The 22,700-nt window shown below is 43.2% G+C and overlaps 3 protein-coding genes across 3 annotated transcripts; 1 reads left to right on the top strand and 2 right to left on the bottom strand.

The window, feature by feature from the left end:
• Nucleotides 1–691: 691 nt before the first annotated feature.
• On the bottom strand, nucleotides 692–3,081 carry cytl1 (cytokine like 1). Its single transcript, XM_079157095.1, has 4 exons — nucleotides 2,894–3,081; nucleotides 2,732–2,776; nucleotides 1,955–2,101; nucleotides 692–1,857 (listed from the first exon to the last, which is right to left on the bottom strand). Exons 1-4 carry the CDS (start codon nucleotides 3,041–3,043, stop codon nucleotides 1,756–1,758), a joined length of 444 nt encoding a protein of 147 aa, XP_079013221.1. The 5' UTR covers nucleotides 3,044–3,081; the 3' UTR covers nucleotides 692–1,755.
• Nucleotides 3,082–3,569: 488 nt separating this feature from the next.
• On the bottom strand, nucleotides 3,570–14,434 carry LOC306715135 (limbin-like). Its single transcript, XM_079185379.1, has 23 exons — nucleotides 14,330–14,434; nucleotides 14,085–14,160; nucleotides 13,590–13,771; nucleotides 13,372–13,428; nucleotides 13,046–13,232; nucleotides 12,849–12,949; nucleotides 12,690–12,755; nucleotides 12,433–12,567; nucleotides 11,930–12,069; nucleotides 11,311–11,635; nucleotides 10,968–11,207; nucleotides 10,564–10,739; nucleotides 10,237–10,396; nucleotides 9,915–10,085; nucleotides 9,504–9,814; nucleotides 9,171–9,345; nucleotides 8,170–8,313; nucleotides 7,734–7,961; nucleotides 7,372–7,574; nucleotides 7,183–7,270; nucleotides 6,862–7,037; nucleotides 4,486–4,587; nucleotides 3,570–4,287 (listed from the first exon to the last, which is right to left on the bottom strand). The coding sequence occupies exons 2-23, from the start codon at nucleotides 14,137–14,139 to the stop codon at nucleotides 3,879–3,881; spliced, it is 3,831 nt and encodes a 1,276-aa protein (XP_079041505.1). The 5' UTR covers nucleotides 14,140–14,160; nucleotides 14,330–14,434; the 3' UTR covers nucleotides 3,570–3,878.
• A 781-nt stretch (nucleotides 14,435–15,215) lies between these two features.
• evc (EvC ciliary complex subunit 1) lies at nucleotides 15,216–22,343 on the top strand. The gene is made up of 20 exons (XM_079157081.1): nucleotides 15,216–15,602; nucleotides 15,704–15,817; nucleotides 16,038–16,127; nucleotides 16,457–16,680; nucleotides 16,790–16,874; nucleotides 16,983–17,081; nucleotides 17,186–17,314; nucleotides 17,453–17,614; nucleotides 17,727–17,943; nucleotides 18,601–18,749; nucleotides 18,875–18,973; nucleotides 19,062–19,274; nucleotides 19,386–19,495; nucleotides 19,687–19,888; nucleotides 20,035–20,259; nucleotides 20,334–20,469; nucleotides 21,316–21,418; nucleotides 21,544–21,670; nucleotides 21,782–21,881; nucleotides 21,965–22,343. Exons 1-20 carry the CDS (start codon nucleotides 15,423–15,425, stop codon nucleotides 22,111–22,113), a joined length of 2,913 nt encoding a protein of 970 aa, XP_079013207.1. The 5' UTR covers nucleotides 15,216–15,422; the 3' UTR covers nucleotides 22,114–22,343.
• The last annotated feature ends 357 nt before the right edge of the window (nucleotides 22,344–22,700 follow it).

The raw sequence follows: 22,700 nt of genomic DNA, 5'->3' as shown, positions 1-22,700 counted from the left end.
TTTGCAGCTAAGTCGGTTGGAATGTATTTCAATGGACCAACAGGGAGAGTTGTCAAACAAGACCTGCTGGCAACTACGCATAGCATCATCAACAAGAAGTTAGGCCTCGTTTGACAAAAAGAAAAGCTGGCTGAATGTTCACTGGCCTAGATTACCTATCGCAAGTAAATTCAAGTCTACAATTCATTTTCATGCATGTATCTTGGCACTTTGACTGGGGGCCTGAAGCGAGGCCGACTCAACACTGGCTAGTTTTAGTCTACTGAACCGTACGACACGTAACTCTTAACATCATGACCTCATTAAACCAGGTATATTTAAAGCATAAATTAAATCCAGGGTTGAGCAAAATGCAGCACATATATGATGAAATGTCTTGGCCTGTGTTGGAGGAGAGCACATATTTAAGGGATAGATGGCCCTAACCCTAACCCCAAATCACAGAATACTTTGAATATGTGTATAAAATACACTTTACACAACTGTCCTGGCCCACAGAGGGCAGCAGAGGCCATAAATGAAATCAGAGAGGAAGCCTTGTTGCCAAACCCAACATGGAAACTGCATCATTATTTGCGTGAGTGGACTGTGGTTTGTGTAACAACCACATTGCTCCACTTACAGCTCACTCACATTTTCAAAACACAAGAACCCGTTTATTTTGCTTTGCAGAGGAAGAGTGCTTTTGTACTTGAAATGCAACTGTATTTAATCCAGTGGTGACAAAACTTCATATTGTCTCAATACAAATGAAATACATCAGTAATGGTAACATGCTGAGTGGAAACCAGATCATCAGTCAAAGAGAAAATAACCTCAAACATGTAAAAAAAAAGAAAAAGAAAAGAAAAGGACATCATGCTGATTCAGACTGGACGTGGGCCAGTTTTCTCTCACTCGTTTGTGTTTCCCAGAATCAACTGGCAGACATTTAGGAAACTACTTTAGAGAATAAAGAAAGTAAAAGCTGATACATACGGAGACGTTTTATTACATACTGTGAGACATAACGTATGTACATAAAAACAGGCATATGCCTAATATGTCTAAAACAGTGAGGGCTCGGTCTGTTTTACAACCATTTTTCGTTGGGAGCCAAGACAATATTTATTTTGTTCAGCTTCAGCACACACACACACACCAGCACGGTCGTAACTTTTTTTAAATCTAAAATAGAAGTAAGAAAAATAAACTTTCTAAGTGAGACAATTGTGAAGGAGCACACTCTACAACGGAGTGTGAGAAAGGAATGCTTCGGACATCTATTTCTTACATAACCTTTTTTCCACCACCATGTTCAGCTCTTCAAAATGTTTTCAAAATGCTGTATAATGCTCCTTTAAGACCTCGTGGGCAGACCAAGGGTTATGGCAATGCAACATATTTCTCTTAATGACACATGAACCTTTGATCAGCCCTGGTAAGTAAGCAGCGGTTAAGCCCAGCTCACAAGCATCTCTTATTGCTTTATTATTCCAAGGTTTTCATCGGCATGGTTGGCATTCAGCAAATTTCCTGTGGAAAGTTCTGCACTCCTTTGCTGGAATGTAGCCACACATGTCCACTAACACGAGTGTGCGGCTAACACAGAGCCAACTAGGCACAACATGAAGCGGCGCTCTGTGTATTGTTTGTGATGCATCTAATACAGTGCAGGCTGCGGTGTGTACGTGCGTTTGCCATTCTACATATTGCTGATGTGTTTGTATGAATGCAACGGACCCACGTGGGTCCGTCGTCTGCTTTGCGCGCTGCTCATCTCTCCTCTTGCAGGAGCTGAAGCCTGTCCTCTGCATAGTGAGGCCTAATGTGTCCGGTGTCAATAGCCTCACAGTCGTCTGTTAAAAACACCAGGTCCTGCCAAGGAAGCAAAGACAATGCGGTCAACAAACTGGATCCTGAAAACAACAATGTTGAGGTCAAAAAACACTGCGGGTGTTTTCGATGCTCTTACCCGATAACAGACTGTGGTGATGATGGTGTACAAGCTCTGGATTCTACGTTTCAGCAGCACCATTCTGGGAAGCTCTCTGCAGTGCTGGTTCGGATGGTTCAGCACCACGTAGAGAAAGTCACGGAGCTTGGTTGTGACGCACGAGTTCTAGGAAGATAAAACGGCTCTTTTAAAATGTCCTCGACAACTATATACACCGTTTTTTAAAGTATTTACACTTCTTGGAATCTAGAGCACTCAAATAACAGGTCAGATATGATTTTGTCTCGCGGTACACATCGATTTGCATTGGTTTGATTGATCTTTGCATTAAATTAGCTTCCTGAGCACAGTGAGAGTGAAAGGATACAGCTCTTATCTGGGATTTTGTCAATTTGTTGATTTTGTATTAAATGAACTCCCTTAGCTCTTAAAGGGACTAGTCTTCTTACCTGTAGTGCTATTTATTAATCTAGATTGTTTTGGTGTGAGTTGCCTAGTTTGGGAGATATTGGCCATAGAGATGTCTGCTAGTTTTAGATAGATAGATAGATTGGCAGTTCCTACATGAAAACTGCTCCCAAAAAGGTCTGTTTTCTTGAGTAACCGGGTCATGACTTCTGGAAAGAGACATTGCGGTTGAGTATTTCAAATGTATTTTTATTTTTTTGGCGCTTTGAGCACCACAAACCCAGTGCCATATAGTCCCAGTATATTCTAGAAAATGTCCAATTTCCCTGGGAACTCCTCTCAGCACCTCTATCCACATATTGCATTCTCCCATTGATTTAAACTTACATGCACATCAAGGAAGATCGTGGGTAGAACATCAGCACACGTTTTCTGCAACGCAACAAACATGACCGTTACACGGAGCGCCAGTCAAAACACAAGTTTACACACACACACACACACACACTCTGCACAATGTGACAATGCAACCAACGTCAGCTCGCTTACCGTGCGATGGTACGTGTGTATTTTGTCCAGCAGGACCATGACTTCTTTGCTCAGGCCGAGCGCTCTGGAGTAGCAGGTCGGCGGCGCGCAGTCCGACAGACACACGAAGCTGAAGAAACACGCGAGAGTAGAGAGCCCCGCGAACCTCATGTTGGACAACAGTGCTGCTGCTCAGGACCCGCTTCCAGCTGCTGGGACAGTCAACAGGGGTTTAAATGGTAAAAGGAGGAGGACTGGCAACAGTTTTGAGTGGAGAGGACGGGGGAGGAGGGAGGGGGGGCGATGACGTAGAAGCGAAGCGTTTGGGACACTCATGTACGCTCCCAAAACACCACGGGCGACTGAGCTTCTCTTGGTGATAAAACACAGCCAAACGTGTCGCAGCTTTTGCTAAATTTTGTAGCTTTTCTTAAATGTCAATTTCTTAAATAATCGATTTCAGCCATGTTCATTATCGACGAGGGTCAACCACGGCACATGTCAAAAACAAGAGTTTGATTTGTAGTCACGAGGTTCATCAATGGGAACATAACACTCTTGGTTTTACTAAATTCATTTAAACCGTTGCACATGAAAGAACTTGGGATTTGGATCCATTTCTAATGTCCCTGTGCATCTTGAGTTTAGTGGTATCCTCACATCAAACCACAAACACGCATATCTGTAGTCTTGAACATGAATAATAATACTCTTTAATACTAATGCAGTACACACTAATACTACAGAAAAGGATTTTTTAATTGTTAACATTTTCACTTTTCCCACCATTTAAAAAGACATCTATTCATCGAAAATAATGAACCGTTTGTCAACTACCTCAGTATGACCAACATGCAATATACATTTAGAAAGGCACAGAAAAAATGTTTTGCTCCACAGCAAAAACTATAGGTTTGATTTGGATTGTAACACTATCATGGTAAAGTACCATCATCATAAAAAAAGTAATTTAAAAAAAACTTGCAAAAGACAATGTTTGTAAGTCTCAAGGTAGGTTTGTTGGAGCCACTGAGCCTTTCTTCAGATTGAGAAAGTTTTTTTTCCTTTTTCTCCTTTTTGCACCGGCACTGACACATGATTCAGGTGGATCCCGGAACACGAACAACCTCTCTCCGGCAGCAGTGCTGGCAGAGGAGGGCATCATGTATTCCTCTGCCGTGCTGTGTAATGTTTCATTCACTGTGTTCGCTGTGAACCTTTCTTTTGCAGTGTCATTTTGCTGCCGTGTAGCTGTGTCTTCAGTGACGGTAGCTTTATAAATAGGCCGTTGTGCTTTAGTGAAACCGCCCTCCTTTTCTTTCTCTTCAACCAGCAGTGGTGCAACATCTCTTGGAGCCAGGACACGGGATCTGGGGAGCAGTTTTTCCATCAAACTTTGCCTCTTTTCCTGGAGTCTGTGAGATTTGGAGGACAGAGGAGCTGTTGTTAGTGGGACTGGAGTGTGAAAGTGCTTACCTCATGCATGCGGTCACTGTGGCCCTCCCATGTAACCGACAAAAGGCATATTACAGATCAATAGAGGACTTGCCTAGTCTTGACTATAGCATAATACATCTTTATGTAGCAGCTAAACAGAAATGTGTTGAGCTCACCTCTCTCTTTCCACAGTGCAGCTTGGCATATTTGGCATATTTTTATGCAACACGTCTTCTCTCAGTTTGACAGGAAGAAGTCTGTTCAACCCCCCGGCACACCTGGTCAAAAAGTCATCAAAGGATTATGAAGCTGGTAGCTGCGATATGATCTCTGCAGACAATGATTGGCTTTGATTAAAGCATGGTCAGGGATGCCTGGCTATCTGATACGCTCTAATGACTTCTCGTTGGTTTAGAGGGAGAGCTTTGTGATCTTTTCCACTAAGATAAAAGATTACATATTTAAATTCTTTCTTAGTAGGGTACATCATGTTAGACTTGTCTAATCGTTACGGATAATTGCAAGATGCAAATGCAAATGCAAGATCACACAAGACTATTTTTCTTGAAGAGAATTAATATTTCAGATTGCCACTAAAAGGTAGAAGTGTAGTTGTTTAAAAACCAGGTTGCATGGCTCGACCATCTTTTGTGAACAGAAACAGTGAATCATGTGCATCGTCTTGTTTATGTGAAGTTCTCAGTAGTTTTAAAAACAAATCAAGTACAATATCTTTCAGCTGTTGATAACAATATTCAGAAAAGCAAAACGGAAAAGTGCATTTTGTCAGTAAATAGATGTCATGTCATTGCGTTCTGGGTATTTCACAAGTTACCAGCGTTTGATTACATACGGAACAGATGTTATAAACACGTCTGACCACACCTACCTACAAATGAGAGCTTAGAGTAAATGATTAAATTGGGGGGTAACATACTGTACCAGAACAAATAAAGGAAGGACGCAATGAGCAGGAGGGAACAGAACATCACAGGACAAATGTCTTTCTTCAAATAATTAGAGCTTTGATGTATTACTCTGATGTCCAAATTAGCAGGACAAGGTTGAAAACAGTGACAAGACACACAAGCCAGACAAAAAAAAAAGAATCAGAAGTTGAATCTGTCAAACTTAACCTTTAAGAACCCACGGTGACACAGTTGTCACTGACACTTTCAGAAATGTGTTCCATGTGGTCCATCTGGTCTGTTTTATATTCCCTATCATTTTCCTTTTAGGACAAATGGGTTTGGGTTCTTATGGGATAAATGGCAACTTACATGGATCATTCTCTCAAACACAGCTGCTTGATCTAAGCAGGTAAGAGGTACATGTTTTTGTCCTCTTCGACTGTCTTTGATTATGTATTTCGTGTTTTGATATAGTTGTTTAGATAGTACAAGTGCCAACTCTTACATTTCATTCTGTTCCTCTCACGGACACAAACGCGTCTCAGTATTTTCTCTTGTGCCTACATTCCTCGCGTCTCTCTCTCTCTTTCTATATATATATATATCATGTAAGTTGCCATTTAAATCACCAGATTGTCGTCTCAACTACTGCAGTAGGCACACGCTGTCTCCACTCCACCTCAATTCTCTTTTTGCCCTCCAGTAAACCCTCTTAAAAACTTCCCCCTACCCCTGCGTCAGTGGGTCCACCGAGTACCAAGGTAAAGGTTTCTGTTTTCAGACAACTGCCTGGCGATAGATGAAGTGATTTGATCAAGAATCTAATCTAACAATCTCTAAATATTAAAAATCCAGTCACTGCTGTAAAGAACGGGTAGACTCTATCCTGCAAACAAAAAAGCAGAAACAAGAGCTGAAAAAGAAAAGAAAAACACATGTCTTGCATACTGTTCCAAACTGAGCATTTTCATTTCCTTGTCTTTTGGCCAGACAGCTCCTTTCCTCATGCACGACACGTTATTCACCAGCAGAGTAATTCAAACTCAGCGGGGGCCAGACATGAGTGTTCCATTGTATCAGGAAATTAAATGATGAGTTTAATCCTTTATCCCTCCCATCGCGGCTCGGGGAAAACAACCCCTGTGGAATCGTGGTCAAACTGTATTGAAATTTCAGACAATGCTCGGAGATGTGTTTGTTTCAGCCATTTGATTAAATCAGTGACTTCACTCAGTAAACTACTTTCTTCAACCACAGAACTTGAATCGCTGAGACTCTGGCTGCGTACTTTGGGCTAAAAGGTTTTCCCTATATTCAATTTGTTCAATTATTTTTTTTCCCTTAAAAAAAAAAAAAAAAAAAAGCAGGGAAAGTGAATAACATGGACGAGACTCGTGCATGACAAAAGGTTTTGTTGGCTTCTGCACATTAGTTGGCAACCGGACTCAAAACTATGTTGGCAAGTTGGAAGAGCCAGACAGATTTAGTATGATGATAGGTAATCCTTCTGCTGCACAGGGCTCATTAAAAAGTCCAACAGAGAAAGACTTGGACCTAAAAAATACAGTAAAATATAAATACTAACAATAATTATCACCTCTCATGAGTCAAACTAGTTCACCTCATGAACCTGGTTCTTACCCGGATTGCTCCTGCTCTGCAGATGAAGAGACGAGGAGCTGTTTGGGGCAGAGGGCGTCAGTGATGGAGAGGAGTTCGCTTTCAGGCAGGGTGGGGAGGAGGAGACGCAGGGCCTCCAGGAGAACCTCAGCAGACGCCTGACTCTGCTTCAACAGCCGAGATGCAAACTCCAGATCCTGAGATGAAACACAGGGCGCGGAGGCACCTTCAATACACCTTTTCCTCTACTTTCTCTGGCATGCACACAGAAGTGAGATGTCCCTGTATTTTTCCATGCCATTTATATTACATTGTGAAAAAGATCTATTTATAAATTCAGACCTGGTCGCAGTTTGCATAAAGTCTCCTGAGCTCCATTTGCTCTTTTAAATCTTCCGTGGCTTGGTTGCTGCCAGTCATCTCCTGAAACCTGAAAACACCAGAGAGTTTCAACACTGTAAAATTCAACGGCCTGTGTCAATAAACAAAATTCCACATTACTCCTGAGATGACGCCAACACCACAGCTCACCTCTCGGCCAACAGCACGTTGATCTGATCACTCTTGTAGAGTGCCTCCTGGAGGATGGACGTCATCCTGCAATCCTGCTGCAGCTGAAACAGTCTCTCCTCTTCACTTCCCTCCTCAGAGTCCCCTCGCTGTGCTGGCTTTGACTCGACTCTGGATCGCTCTGTCCTCTCCTTTTGAAGCTGCTGTTCAGCTTCCTCTAGGCCCTGTGGCAAGAGTCGAATTACACTCTAATAAAAGTCTACACGGTCTAATGAGAAAGTATTACTCTCAGAGGAGACATGAGAATTTTTCCGAGAATGCCACATTAGTTTGAACCTTATGATATGTCCACGGGGGTTAAGTTGGAGTGAAGCTTTGCCTACCAAGCAGTGGTTGTGAATACTCTGTGCCATGTCTTGTCTCTCCAGGCTCTTTCTCTCTCTGAGCTGCTGAATGAGCAGGCTGTGCAGAGCAAGCATTGCTCTGGAAGTCTCCAAGACTTTGGTCCTCCTCTCAGCCTTCTGGTAGTGGATGGTAGCCATCTGCATCGCCAGGCTGTCGCCCTGAGAGCGCAGGTCATCCTCTCTCTCCCTACGCATCTCCTCCATCACCTGCCAACAAGAGGATGGATGTATTTCAGTCATCTCGTACCAACGATCCTAATCTAGATATTAAACTTTACACACAGATAGAGATTCACTTCAAGGGGATGGCTTCTGCTACTGAATGAGCTTAGGGTTTGATGTGATAGAAAATTCACACACTGGTCCCTTCTGGCCTTTCAGTAACTTACGGTAAAGCTCATTTTCATGGCTTTACCTTGTTCATGACGCCACTCTCCGTCTCCTTCTCCTTCTCAAAGAGTTGGATCCCGTCTTCGAGCCTTTTCTGGAAAAGCAGCAGGTCAGATGTGTCTGCTTTCTGTCTGGCCTCGCTGGTTTTCCCCTTGGATTGCATAGAAGTCTGCAAAAAACCAAAATATCCATACGTTGGTTGGGAAATGACTCCAAGAATGCTGTTATGATGTGATTAAAATGAAACCACTCTGTGGAGCCCGGTATTATTTCTAAATATCAATGTGCACTCATCCAGCGGCCACACAATTGAGGCTGATCGCCGTGCGGTCTGCACTGGCGGTCGCCATTCTCCCTTTCTTACGCATTAGAGACAATATGAAATGCACCATTATATCCTGCTGTAGTTTAGTACATGTGGGCTTTAAACTGTAATTGCATCATGGGGAGATTTAAACAAGAAATGGACCATCACTGTGCTAACTTTTAGCACAAAGTATATAATTTTAGCACATACTATAAAACATACGGAATACCTGTGGATGTTAAGAATGGGGGATTTACGCTCTTTTCCGACCGCCATGTTGGTCTACACTCATAGTACGCGGATTCAATGATGTGTGGTTTGGATCACTCTCTCTTCTTTTTGTATTCCCTTCCTTATAATTTATTTATTCAAAACATTGTTCATAATCAGTGCAAAAACCACAAGTTACTTTATTTTACAATTTGTTTTTGCTCATGCCTTGGAAAAGGACCAACACATTCATTTTATTAGCATTTCAGAGTGTTCCACATGCACTTTCAATCAAATAGGTTGGATGCTATATGAGCTCTTGTTGACGGCGACGTAAATACTACACCAAAATGAGTGTAGCAGTGTACATTCCTGTCTGCCACTGTGACTGTATTTTCTTATATACTACCACAGCTAGCAGTAGCCAAAGTTAGAACTGTTGTAATTCCCCACACACCGGTTTTAACAACATGACAACTGAATGCAGTAATGTGTGATTATTTCTTCACCATCTGTTGCTCGCTTTCCTTCCTCCAAGCTGCCAGAGCGGTGTGGAGTTTGGTTCTGGAGATGGCGTGGGGCAGCACCAGACACAGGTCCATCACAGACAGACACTTCTGAAACTCCAGTTTCATCCGCAGCCGATCATCTTCAGACAGAGTCAGCTGGGACGAACACAAACAGCTGAGACAGGAAGAGAAAAGGCAGGCGGATAAACACACTGGGGTTCCACCATGAGACCTTACATGGCTGTGCTGGGAGTGGAACAACATCTATCTACCTCTCCCAGGACATCCAGGGCTAATAGGACCAGTACTGACCAGTATTATTATATCACTGACCTGAAGAAAGCTCTGCAGTGCACCCTGAGCTCCCTCTGCTCCTGCAGCTCTCTCTCCATGGCCTCCCTGAGAGCAGCCCTGGTGCAGCTGAGGGTGTGTAGGGCTGCCTTGCCTTCCTGGTGCAGCCTTTCCTGGCCCTGCAGGAGAGTGCTCGCTCCTTGTCCCTGGGCTTGTCCGGCTCCCGCCTCTGGTTCCACCTGCGGCAGGGCACGTTGCGCCCCTGGAGGCAGGAGCGTTAGCAAGGCCTGAGTTGCAGATGGCTGGATGGCTTTGATTTCGGCTATGGCACCCTGAATCACACGCATGGTCACCTATAGAACAGGTGAGGGATCAAGACAACGTTTTTGTGCATCTTTCACAGTGATTAGGTCACGATGTGTGTGCCCGATGTTGTGCTGTTTAGAGTGGCACCTTGCGGATGTCTGCAGCAGCCTCCTCATCCAGGTTGTTGATTAGCTCTGCCAGCTCCAAACTGTGAGCCATCAGTAAGTTCTGCCAACAGTGCAGGTGCTGAGCTACATCTCTCCTTCCCTCCAGATCAAAAACCGACAGATCCTTCTGTCTCTGTTTGTGGACCCGCAGCTGGAGAAGGCAGGGAGATGGAATAAAGATGGTGTAATAGTTAAGGTATGAGATGAACAGATTCTGTGTTTTATATATATATATATATATATATATATATATATGATGCAGTTGTTTGTAATAAAACCTTAAATATTCATGATCTCCTCACCAAGTCAGAGATGAGCTCCCGCCTCTTCTTAATCAGTCCACAGCGCATGGCTCTCCTCTCTTGGCTCAGAGCCTCCTCCAGTCTCTGCCTCACCATCACCAGCTCTTTCTGGGCCTTCTCCTGGAGCTGGTCTATCTGCTCTGAAGGCACACTGCTCCCCCTGGTGGACAAATTAAAGCATGTCGGGTCAAAAAACAACTATAGTTCATCTTACTTATATTATGCGAGCTTAGCACTGACTACAAGGTTGAACTGCTAACAAATGTTCACATTATGTACACATTCATCACATGATGCCATCACTGGTAACTGGTAATAAGCTCCAACCTCCTGACGTGAGTGAACCAGCTGTCCAGACTGCTGGAGGTGCTGGAGAAGCTGTCAGAAATCAGGCTGTTGAGGCTGTGAAGGCTGTGCACCAAGAACTTCCTCTGTGCATGGCGTTCAGCGAGCACGTAGCGCTGGTTGGCAAGGACCACATCCAGCACCTCCTCCAGCTGATCCTGGTCAGAAAAAAGAAGGACATGTCATCGAATGTCTTTTATATGTTTGCTTCATATGCCGATTATCACGAATAGAGACAGCTGAAAAGTTGAAGAAGAGAATAAAGCAACTATATAAATGACAAACGCTGTTTTACATGCCCCGTTGGCCATGTTTGCAGGTGTCAATAACGCTCAAATTATGCATACATAACATGTTAACTTTGAAAGCAAATTTTGGTTTCTCACTTGACAGACGAAGTAATCGTGCTGAAGACTCTTGGCTGTGCTCTTCTCCAGCTCGCCCATCCTGGTGGCCTCCTCCAGTTCTTCAGAGAAAATCTTGTGCAACTCCACCCGACGCCACTCGATGATCTGCCTCTGGACCTTCCCTGAGGCTTCCTCGTGTCTGACCAACAGGATGCGCTGGAGCTGACTCTGGCTCAGCTTGTGCAGCTTCTCTAGGAGGACACTGCAGCGGAGGAGCTCCTAGTAACAAAATGAGGTTTACAGTTTAGTGATAGTATGATAATGAATGCAATACACTCTCAGATCCAGGGGGAAAACAAACAAACAAATGACTGTTTATTACCTGTTGGTCTGCATGTTGACACAGCAGCTCGGCCTGGGCCTTCTCAGCAGCTTCTCTGCGGTGCTCGGCTTCCATTTCTTCACGAGTCTCCTGGTTACAGTGGCCAGCCAGAGCAGCCATGCGGGCCCCTCGCTCCTCCTTCAGCCGACCCTCCATGCCCAGCATCTGTCCGTGGAGCACACTAAGGAGCCTCTGTTGGGCCTGGGCACTGGCCTGGCCCCGGGAACGCAGGCCGCCCAGCAGGGAGGACATCACGTCCCTGTAGATCTGAATCCGAGTGGCCTCCAGGTTATTGGTGGCATGCAGCAGTGTGGACATTTCAAGGCTTAAAAGGGATGAAATACAGAGTAAGCAGGGTGAACCGGTGCGTTGTGGGTTCTTAGTGAGATGTATAATACAAATATAACATTTGTTGTCCCTGGTGGATTTGATAATAACATTTATGACAATAAAAACTGTAGATTAGAAAACACCCGATTCTGTGAGGGAATTAGATGTTATAATGATGACTGATTTGAAAAAGTGGCTCGGTAGAAAGCAACATAAAGCGCCGGTGTGTCTTTCTTCCGAGCTACAACCGGCACAACTGATTGTTGAATTTCTTGACTCGTCTACTCACTTCTCCAAAGCCTGGTACATGTTCTGGGGATCCTCCAGCACCATGGTGTCCACCATCTTGTCTTCAAATGCGGCCTCGTCTTTTACGGTCTCACTCATGTTGCAGTCTGCATACTCAGGGTCGGAATCACCTCTGTTTCTCTGAAGCGCGACCATATATGCACATGTGATTTATGTTATAGCTGAAGTAAATAATACAAATAAAAAATCAATTAGCTAAATATACTGACAGAAATTTGACAAAACAGTTCTTTAAAATTACTAAATTAGTTATGTTAACTGAAACGTGTTGAAATATGGTTGGTCAACAAAACTGATATACTGCATATTGTTAGGTTGGACAAAAATACAAAATTTCCTTTTAACAAACAAGCATCAACAACACTTTTATAACATTAACAAATACTGTAAATTTACCGTAAGAAATTAAGAAATGAACCAGTTTTTAATAACAGTTTGTCCTTGAGCTTAACTTGAACAAAAACCCATTTGAATTTGTGATACCCTTTGCTGAAGAAGGCTCAGCCTGGTTCGGAGACCGATCAGGTTCATGGCCAGAAACCCCAGCGACAGCAGCATCAGCGCAACAAAGAACCCGGCAACAAATCCAGCAAAATGCACCCCATGGTTAGGATGAATCTAAAACAGTGGGCAGAAACACCAGACTTCTCATCAAATCAATTGTGTACAAAACAAGAACAAAACATGCAATGCTTGAAGCTGAAAGTGTGTTTCCAGTTAAGGAACTGTCCACAACTTACCCTGTCGGTGGAGTTGACCCTCAGGGTTAGATTAGCCGTTAATGGACCAAACATACTGACATCATTCTGCGGAGCCAAGAAAAAAATACTCTGGGTAAGAAGAGAGAAATTGTTCTTATTGTACTGCAAATGCTGTTAAATAGAGCAGAAAAACAATACCTGTGAGGCGTTAGAGAAGGTGAGGAAAGCTGGAAGGTCCAGGACTTCACTCTTATGATTCCTTATGTGAGCAGTATAGTTGACAACAACTTGGGATCCAGCTAAAGAAGTAAAATCAGTATAATGGTATTTATTGTGAATGCAGCGAGGAGTTCAAACCACAATAATCTTTTAAACAAATTAACTGCCAGACATACCAGACAGTGAATCAATGGCAAACGTCTGGTAGCCTCTTTCCACCACACGGCCTTCAGATTTTAGGGGCACTATTCCAGAAATGGAGTCCCGGATAGCCACCTGAGACAAGTTGGTGCCACCCAATGGCCCCATGTTGTGAATCAGCAGGAAGAATGTCAGTTGAGGAGGATCAGTGTCCAGCTTCACCTGGGGACCACATACACGATCGAGCAGAAGGAAGAGTATGACTCACTGGATGGACTGCAACATGTTAAAAAAATGGTCCAGTAAAATACGTTGAAATTAAAACGCAGATAAATGAAATGGGCTGTATTCAAGCATGTACCTGTGCACACTTGTGAAATTTGACCCCAAATGCGGATGGAGGTGCCACACTCTGAGTCTGCAGAAATATAAAAACACACTGTATATTTAGTTTCTTCCAACACAATTCTTTGTTAAATCACCACATACATGAGAAGGTGCATTGCAATGCTACATCTGCATACTCCACGAAAGTGTACAGTGATTGAAGCGACCAAAAACACCTCTTAGAAAACACACCTGAGGCAGAGGGAGGCTCGGGTTGTATCTGGTAAGAGTGCTTCTGCGGTTCCGATGGTGCAAGATGTTTGACATGAAGGTGAGGGGCGTGTAGAAAGAGTGTTCCCATGGACCAGCAGATGCTGAGGAGGAGAGTCGGCCCTCTGCAGGCAACGCCATGGGCCCATTGATTTCCATTGTACCTGTCAGGTTAAAAATAGGGTGTTTGAACACTCAGTTACAGAGGATGAAATTGACAATAAATGAATACTATGTATGCATAGACATACTGGGGTTCTGTATTTACCGGTGTACTAAAGATGTTCTGTATAACAGTGTGTATATCATATATTTGCGACCTAAAACTATTATGGAATTCTAACGTTACATCATCTGTCCGTGTACAGCATGGCGTACAAAAAAGACTCATATATACAATTGTTGGTGTCACAGAAATGAGTTGTGTTGTTATTACTGTATTGTTGATGCACAGACTTGAGGAAAATAAGAACAAACCATCCATCCTCATAGATGTCTGCTCTGCTGATTTCCCACCGGGCTCATGTTGCATTACACGGATACTGGAGAGCCTCTGACAATGGAAAACATGTAATATGTTATGCATAAACAAGGGTACTGCTCAAAGACAAAGCCTGATTATAGACATGACAAGTGAATCAAAATATGAGTTGCTAAAATAAGGGTTAAGGATACAACAAATTAAATGATCTCTCTGTGATTTCCACCATTGGGTCACTCACCTCCTGTGGTGGTAGAGTTGTGGACCATGATGCATCCTGAGGAATAACGTTACCGTTACAACAGCGCTGATGCTCAAATACACCGGCACACCGAGTTAACGTTACATCGCGACACCAACGGAAGTAAACAGCGGGTGGAAACAAACATGACACTTGGATATTCAAGAGAAATGACCATATTGTGATCCGCTTCCCGATAAAGTCTATCGGAAGCATTCGTAAGTTGGTGTGCCACTCTCACCAAAGGAGAGCCGCTAGCTAGCTGGCTGCATTTCTGGTTGTTGCCACTGTTAAAATCCTCCATGAAAACATTCCCAACGCTGTTTCTTGGAAAAATTCCCTTGTAGCAGCGTTTCCGGCGTACAAGAACATTTGTACTTATATTATGCAGATATTTCAAGATAAAACTACGGACGCCTTTTCAAAGAGGTGTACACGAACACAAGGTCCACGATCGTCGTTGCTTCACAACTTCGGAAAACATTTCCAAAACTTGGGAAGAATGAGCAACTCTTCAAGAAAAGGTTAAAAACAAAGTACATAAATGTGTTTCCGGTTATGACGTTCAAAATAAAATGTCATGGAATTTTCGGAACTGTGGGTACATGAAACAATATATAAATATGCAAAGAAGCCATACAAATATTTAGTGTTTACACATTTGACCCACCTGTATTTGCCTTGATATTTTTTATAGGGGCCTACTTTCTAAGTTCTACCAAGAATCATTATTGTGCTTTTATACTGAAGGCAAATTCATCTCTTTTCTGGTTAAATTCTAGCTAGCTCTTCTGTCTTGACGCAGCTCGGTCTTTCTCTTATATATTCGTACAACCATTGGCTGAAATGTACACTGAGTTTTCTCGTTTTGAGGAAAAGTGTTTTTTTGGCTGGAAGAAGTTGTTGCATATTGCAGGTTTCTAATGTTTAAACATGTAGAACTTTTTAGAGGGAAGACACATTTAAAATCATACGCGAGCAAAGAAACGTCGGTGTCAACAGCAAGAAGAAGCTAACGTTACTCTCCTCAAGATGTGTTGTTAACGTTAGCTAGACGTCATCGACAAAAAGTCTTCCTACAGTCCGAGGAGTAATGACGGAGCAGGTCCTGATGGCGGGATGCGCCACTGATGTGTCGATCAGCTTCGCCGAGTCGCTGCACATATACACGGGACTGTTAACGGTGGCGACGGTGTGTGGAGGGCTGTCGGGAATATTAGCTGCTGCTCTTTTATATGTCTTCTGTCTGAAGCCTTTGCTGTTGACCAGACAAGTAAGCAACATACCTGTTTCTCCTACACACTCAGTCGTATTACAGTGGCATTATGTGCCATCCTTTGGATGTACAGTAACGTATTTCTCCCGTGTCATCAGGGTTACAACGCGAGGCGGCTGCTTGAACCTGATGATGGAGAATTAGACAACAACCAAAGTGACTGTGTCAGCAACAGCAGAAAGGAGCCTCCAACTGGCACCGTACATGATAAAGTATTATTCTCTTTAACATCTAAGACACGTCTTGGACTTATTATAACTTACAACAGGTGGATGTGACAGGAAATATATACTGGTAAATTGATGTAAAATACCTGGATTTGACTGCCAAACATGTTTAAGTATATGACACAGGTTACCCATTTCTGATGTTTGAAGTTACTAATTAACATCCCACTAACTAACTAATTAAGTCTGTTTACTCATTGTCCAGGAGAAGAAGACGCCACCACCCATTAGCAGTGATGTGGCTGCATTTGCATCCAGAGCAAAGGTGGTTTATCCCATCAACCAAAAATACAGAGTAAGTCTATCATACGTATACAGCATAGCACCATCATAACATACACCTTCTGAGGGTAATAGACTCTTCACAAAATGACTGAAATAAAAGCTTAATATAAGGGCTTTTTTTAAGCACAAATAATTGTATCATTTATAGTTTGACTTTAGTAAACTAAACAGTATTACATCAGAAAAATATTGAGCAATATTTGTGCTGTTTTATAGAAGTGGTCGCATAACATAAAATAGTAACCAGTTGCAAACCAATCCATGGGTTAGTAAGGTATACTATAGTAAGTTGCAATCAATTGGTTTAAGATTTACTTCACTTTTGCTGAATTTTGTCAGCCTTTAGCAGACGGAGCGTCCAATCCGTCTCTGCATGAGCACTCCAAGTTGCCAGCAATGCCTAACGACGAGTCGTCCTCGTCCACGGATGGAGAGTCTGTGAGTCAAGAGCAGGACAACGACGACAGCAGTCAGTTTATCTCCTCCTCGCTGTTCCCCAAGAGCCTGCAGAACCAGAGCTTCACCAGGGTCTCTCACTACCCTCGCACACTGACACAGCCAGGGTAGGAACCAGTAGTCTCTAAATGTTAAGCCATAACTATGCACCTTAATCTTACAGCAAGTATGCACATATCCCTGTTTGTTGGAGTTAATAACATGTTATCTCTTTAGTTTTGAAGGTAGGATCAGCCTTTACTGTTTGGCCCTGCAGGATATCCAACAACATTGCTCCCAGCTTCAGGATGACAAATGCCTGGTGAGTTTTTACCATTTTTCTTTAACACAGTATTATAATATTTATTATGTATATTTCCTTAAATGTGTCAATGTTTTATTTTCTGTTATTATCTTTTTCCTGCTATAGATGTTTCTCCAAATGGGGAAAATAATATTCAGCGGTCGATTTCCAAAAGACAAAAATGATGCTGACTTCTCCAAGAATATTCTTCAAATGCAAGAAAAGGTAGGGCCAGATCAGATGTCTATTATACATACATACATACATGCATACATACACGCATGCATACGTACATACGTACATACATCTGTTGTCATCTGTCATTTCAGGAACTGAATGAGCTGAAGAAACAGTTGCCGACAGGCCACACTGCCAGCGAGAAAAAGGACGATGCTCCCTGCACGTTGGAGGAAATAGAGCGAGCTCAGAAAGATCTTCTTGAACGTGGCCTTCAAGTGGTAAAAATGAGGAGAAAACCCCAGAGAGCAACTTCTTTAACAATCAACCTGATACTCATTATCTACTAAGTCTATTAGAACACCTGTATTTACACTGACAGTTCTAAAGGGAAAGCTAATATCCGTGTCTCTTCACAGTCCAGATGTTTCAGCAAACAGGTGGAGGACTTGTGCCAGCATCTGCTGAAGAAGACCAGCATTTTCTCTCCAGATGAAGCACAGGGTGTGATTCTCTCTCTCATCCAGACTCTTCTGTTAGTGGAAAACCACCTGATGAACACGCAGGAAGCTTATCTAAAGGTAAAGCAATACTTATTCGTTGGCACACCATTCATTTTGCTGCTCATCCCTTGCGTCATCGTGCGAAGAACTGGATACGCTAAAGCAGAAGTTGTTTTTCTACTTCTCGCAGAGTATCCAGCAGAAGCTGTTGTGGTGGGAGGAGCTGACGGGGCTTCTTCAGTCCCAACCTGTCTTGCTGAATCGGGAAGTGTCTCTGAGGCAGGGCTTGATAGCAACAACACTGGAGCAGCTGACGAGCGATGACGTCTTGACTTTTAGCCACATGGAAAAGATACTTTCAGAGGTTCAGGCCACTCTGACCGAAGGCCTTCAACAGTGCACAGAGGGTAAGACGTGTCAAGGGAACATTTCAGTTTCATCTAAGTCAATGCACTGCAACACACTATCGGGTCAAAAGACAATAGACAAAAGGTATGTTAGTCTAAGCATTTTGTGGGTTCAGCAAGTTGAAAAATAAGTTCAGTAACACAGTTATCCAAATACTGACACAGTGTGAGTGTGTGTCTTTTTCTCACATTTCACTCAACTAGTTTCTGGCTGCAGGTATCAGTGGACAATGTCTAGCCTACTTTTCAAACTGAAATCGCGTTCTCTCTCAAAATAGACCTTTTTCTGTGAATCCTCTTTATATCCTAAAATAAGGTCAGGTTCTTTCAGGACAGCACAGAATATCTACTGCACTATTACTGTACCCTAGACTCTCATGCAACTAAGTGCAACATTAGTGAGGCAATGTACTTACTTTTCTGGGTGTATTTTACTTTTCTGTTGTGTTTTTTTTACTACTCTTGTGGGTAAGTACATGTAACTGTGGGTATTCTGAATATACTGTCCCTCACATACTACTCATTCATTACAAGAACAATCTATGTTGTTAATGATCATTCTTAACATAGTCGTCCAGCCGGCTTTACAAACTGCAGTTATTCTCAAAATGCTCAAACTAGTCCAGCTCACACAGAAGTTGATCGATCATGTTCCAGAGTGCACGAGAAAGACAAAGGAGCTGGTGGATGAGAAGTGCAGCAGAATGGAGTCCAAGAGGAAGAAGCTTTTGAGGAGCCAGACCAAGGAGAAGAGCTGCGTCCTGGAGCTGAAACAGACTCACAATGACCTAAAGCAGCTCACCAAGGTTGTAACATGTTGCCTCTCACACCTCAATATGTAGCTCTGGGCTTACTGTTTACAATAAACGGGCCTATAAACTGCTTGCAGACTACACTGGTATCTAAAGCTGAACTGTAACCGTTCTTTCAGGTGTACCAGGAGCTGCTGATGAAACACAGGCAGCAGATTTCTGACTTGGAGCAGCAGCAGGACAACAGGGTGGCTGAAGCCCTCTGTGACCATTGGAAGGTAAAAGATCGAATGCTGCATTTTTGTATGAGTGTGCTTACTTCTGCGAGAGTATTTATGTTTACGTTTTTTTTTCTTGTGTCTGCAGAAACTCCGTGCCTCCTGGTCAAAGAGGCTCGGAGACCTAGCCAAGGATGTTTTTCTCACCTCTGTCCCTGCCCAGTCAAAGGTCTCCGCTGAACGCTGCGAGAAGCTGTGGTTGGATCTGGAGCAGGAGCTGGTCGCACAGCTGCAGCAAGCAGAGTGCGCTACCAAGCTGCAACTGGAGGACATGAGGGCTCAGCTGGACGAAGACGGTCAGGTAGACACCATCTGGGGAATCGGATACAAATGGATGTACATTAGATATTTGCAAGAGTTTAATTAAACTAAAGGCTCTCCGTTGTTTCTAACTGAGCCTCGTTTGCTGTAGGTGTGGAATGAGGAGCTGGCTCTGGTGCAGGCCTGTCTCAAACACTTGAGTGAACAACAGATGACGATCCTCCGGGCCATGGTGGCCAGACAGAGCTACACACTCAACAGGTGAGATTGGAAAACCTCTGTCAAAAAGTATTGATGGGCGTATTGAGAGTGTGAACGATTACCTGGTGTAAACAAACAATGAATCCTCGCTGGGAGCAGACTTACAGCGCAGCAGCCACATCCACTTTTGCAGTATTTAAATCAATGTTTATGAGTTACTTGGAAATGATGCAATATGATCTTCTTCTCAGCCACGTGGGAAGGTTGATAGAGAAGAAACACGAGCACCTGTTGGTGGCGGTGCAGAGGTACTTTGTGGTCAGGCACTTCTGTCTGCACATGCTGAAGGAGATGAGGCTGTCAAAGCTGAAGGCACTCTCTCAGACGGATTTCAGAGCTGTGCTGATGGAAGATCCCAGTAAAAGCCAGTCCTGTGTCAACTCAACTCTCAAGGTGGGAAAAATGTATTATTTTTATCAATACATTCTTTTAAAGCTCAAAACCACCACACAATACAGTATGCCTCCTATTCACTTGTCCAACATACTAGCCAAGTTCACAGCAGATTGAACAGCGTTGTTGTCCCATTGCAATCACAGAGCAGCAGTGCCAGCCTAGCAGAGAGGCATCTGGGCCCAGAGAGTCAGCTGGTTGGCCACAGCTTCCAGCAGGAGTTCCTGTCTGAACTGGAAACGGGGATGGAGCTCCTCCAGAGCCACGCACAGCTGGTGGTAGGCAACACCCTGAGCCACGCCATCCAACAGATGATGGAGAACCCGCCCACCGAGTCGCATACTTCTCCAAAACAGGATGATGGCTTGAAGGTCGGCGTTAGAACCATCTTTCTACTTAAGGTTTGTTTGCTAAGCACCTTGGAGTAACGTTTGTTTCTCATCAGCGCCACCTGACAGAGGCTGCCTCGGAGAGCGTGTATGTGACCAAAGATTCTCTCACCGCACTGGTCCAGAGCTACTATTCCCACCTGAAGGACGTCATAAAGAAAATGGAGCAGGATCAGTTTAACATAAACAAGGGTGAGATGACAATCACAACACACATGTTCACATCTGTATAAACTCTGATTTTGATGCCGTTATGGCTGCAACCTTAATCCTTATCTGGACAAGATGTATGTAGTTTACAGTATTTCATTAAGTCATCGGGACAATTTACAATACAATTGCACAATGATGACCAGGATTGTGTTAGACTTGTTATAACCTACTTTGTAATCCTACTCCTCACTGCTAAGGCAACTCATTGATTGGACAGTTTTGGCTATAGTCATCCTGCATCATCAGGAATCACGTGAGGAAGTTTATGCAACACTTAAATCCTTCTGCTGCATATATTAATGGTCTTTGGTGTCACTAAGAGTGCACGAAGAAATGACAAATCAAAAGCGTTATTAGTATTATCAGACTGCAAATCGGCCGCATGTTGTCAATATTCACTAACGGGTAGAGACGGGACGAAAAGGAGGCATCTTGTACAGTAATGATTATTACTGTGGGATCGCTGTCACACACTTTTTAATTGATTTAATGAACTGATAAAGCATACAGAGTTGGATTAATTAGGGAAAATACCCGCGCTGACGTGCATGCGTTTTACCACGGTTTCCAAATGATTTATACATTGCCATAAACAGATAATTTATATAGTTGCATCCTGAACATATTTCATGGTCAGCAGATGTATTTATTAGTCGTTTGGCTTTTGAAATCATGCTAAAGTCGCATATCTACTATCGTAAGATAGCTGTGGTTGGTTTGGTTGGTTTGTAGCGTGAGAAAGAGCACAAGAGTCTGCTTTGAAGCCGACAGAGACCCGCTTAGATTTACAAATTCTACTGTGTGTTTATGTTACTGTTCCTTCAGAGGTGAATGAGAAACAAGAGAGCAGCAGTCAGCTGAGCAGATCCTTGCTGAAGGAGCTGGTGAACTGGGGCAAGAAACCCACTTCTGCTGAGTTTCAACAGAGGTGCAACAACCGTGCACTACACCACCCTTCAGCACTACACTCTTTGTCTGCCCGACACACTTTTGTCTTAAATGCATGAAATAATAATAATTTAGCTTGTTACTTATGGTTTCTTTGTGTCTCAGGGTTGAACTCCACAAAGGGAGGGTGTTGGAGCAGTGTGATCTGGACCAGGAAGTTATATATGAGGAACTGAGGCAGAAGAAAGTAGCCCAGGATCAGAACATGGAAAGGATCAAAGCACAGCTGCTGGTTAGTATGTTTCCTGTTTTCTTTACTTCCCTGCCTGACTATAGGTTAACGACTTCATTTACAATCTTGCACGGTCATTTCCTGTAAGCACTGTGTTGTTGTGTCCATTAGGAGGCAGAAGAAAGCTTCATAACTGAGCTGGCAGCCTCGGCCCGGGTCTCCCTCCACAGTCCAGACCTAGAGCCCAGCGGTGAAGAGGACAACACTGGTGGTAAGCACCCTTTTAGTCAGATAGTAAATCTATGTATCCACCATTCCTCTGTCTCGGTCCTTCATGCTGTCATATTTCAACAGGTAATGAGAGTGCAACTATATTGGACCTGCTGTCCCTGAACCCAGCATTAGATCCAGCCTTGAATCCTTCACTCACGCCAACCTTTGTAGCTCCTGTGGTGAAATCTAAACCAAAGAAGAAAAGAGACAGAGAATCTCATCTCAGCTGAAAGCTGAACACAGTAATGTTTACATATTTGTCATGTCCTGTGAAACCTTTACTCTTATTATAATGCCAACTCTGGTCTGCTTGTACCAACTTTGTCGTTAGGAAGGTACCTTGGGTTTGTTTGCATTAAGCAAGAGGGAGCTTTCCCGAATGTATGTATAAGTAGACTGTCCAGTCTAATTTTAAATGTTTCTGTGCTAGATACTGAAATGTTGCAATAATGACAACACAATCAGTTTTCCTCAATTAGTAGATACTTTTGTAAATGCCAAGTGCAGTGAAATAATAAAAAAGAGAAGAAAGCTGATTATGTTTTGAATACATTATTCAACTTTTGTACCTTTTTTTCACCTGGTATACAGAAGCGCTAAGCTACAGGCCTGACAGTGATGCATTATTGTCCTATACCTACATCCACATACCACGGCTCATTCACTGCATTGATTCCCAGTGATTCCTGAGTACATGGGATGATGGATGGGCTCCTCTGTGAGTTGTCAGATGTATTAGAGATGTCCATTCTGATTGTAGCGGAGTGCTACCACTCACCGATGAAAGCCTTGCCCTTCTCTTGCTCTAATGGAGTTT

Source organism: Pholis gunnellus (genome assembly GCF_910591455.1).
Source record: "Pholis gunnellus genome assembly, chromosome: 3".
Taxonomy (NCBI): Eukaryota; Metazoa; Chordata; class Actinopteri; order Perciformes; family Pholidae; genus Pholis; species Pholis gunnellus.
Note: the sequence above shows the minus strand (reverse complement) of the source record. Positions and strands in the feature narration are given on the sequence as shown.

Bases quoted from the DNA above. Each gene is read 5' to 3' on its own strand.
- cytl1 (XM_079157095.1), bottom strand. From the start codon at position 3,043: ATGAGGTTCGCGGGGCTCTCTACTCTCGCGTGTTTCTTCAGCTTCGTG. The intron at 2,102-2,731 runs GTAAGTTTAAAT...TTATCTTCCTAG, and splicing joins CGATCTTCCTTGATGTGCAT to AACTCGTGCGTCACAACCAA. The intron at 1,858-1,954 runs GTAAGAGCATCG...CTTCCTTGGCAG, and splicing joins TCACCACAGTCTGTTATCGG to GACCTGGTGTTTTTAACAGA.
- LOC306715135 (XM_079185379.1), bottom strand. From the start codon at position 14,139: ATGCAACATGAGCCCGGTGGGAAATCAGCAGAGCAGACATCTATGAGG. The intron at 10,740-10,967 runs GTGAGAAACCAA...TTTTCTGACCAG, and splicing joins ACGATTACTTCGTCTGTCAA to GATCAGCTGGAGGAGGTGCT. The intron at 9,346-9,503 runs GTCAGTGATATA...TTCCTGTCTCAG, and splicing joins CACTGCAGAGCTTTCTTCAG to CTGTTTGTGTTCGTCCCAGC.
- evc (XM_079157081.1), top strand. From the start codon at position 15,423: ATGACGGAGCAGGTCCTGATGGCGGGATGCGCCACTGATGTGTCGATC. The intron at 16,681-16,789 runs GTAGGAACCAGT...TTATCTCTTTAG, and splicing joins CGCACACTGACACAGCCAGG to TTTTGAAGGTAGGATCAGCC. The intron at 17,615-17,726 runs GTAAAGCAATAC...TACTTCTCGCAG, and splicing joins CGCAGGAAGCTTATCTAAAG to AGTATCCAGCAGAAGCTGTT.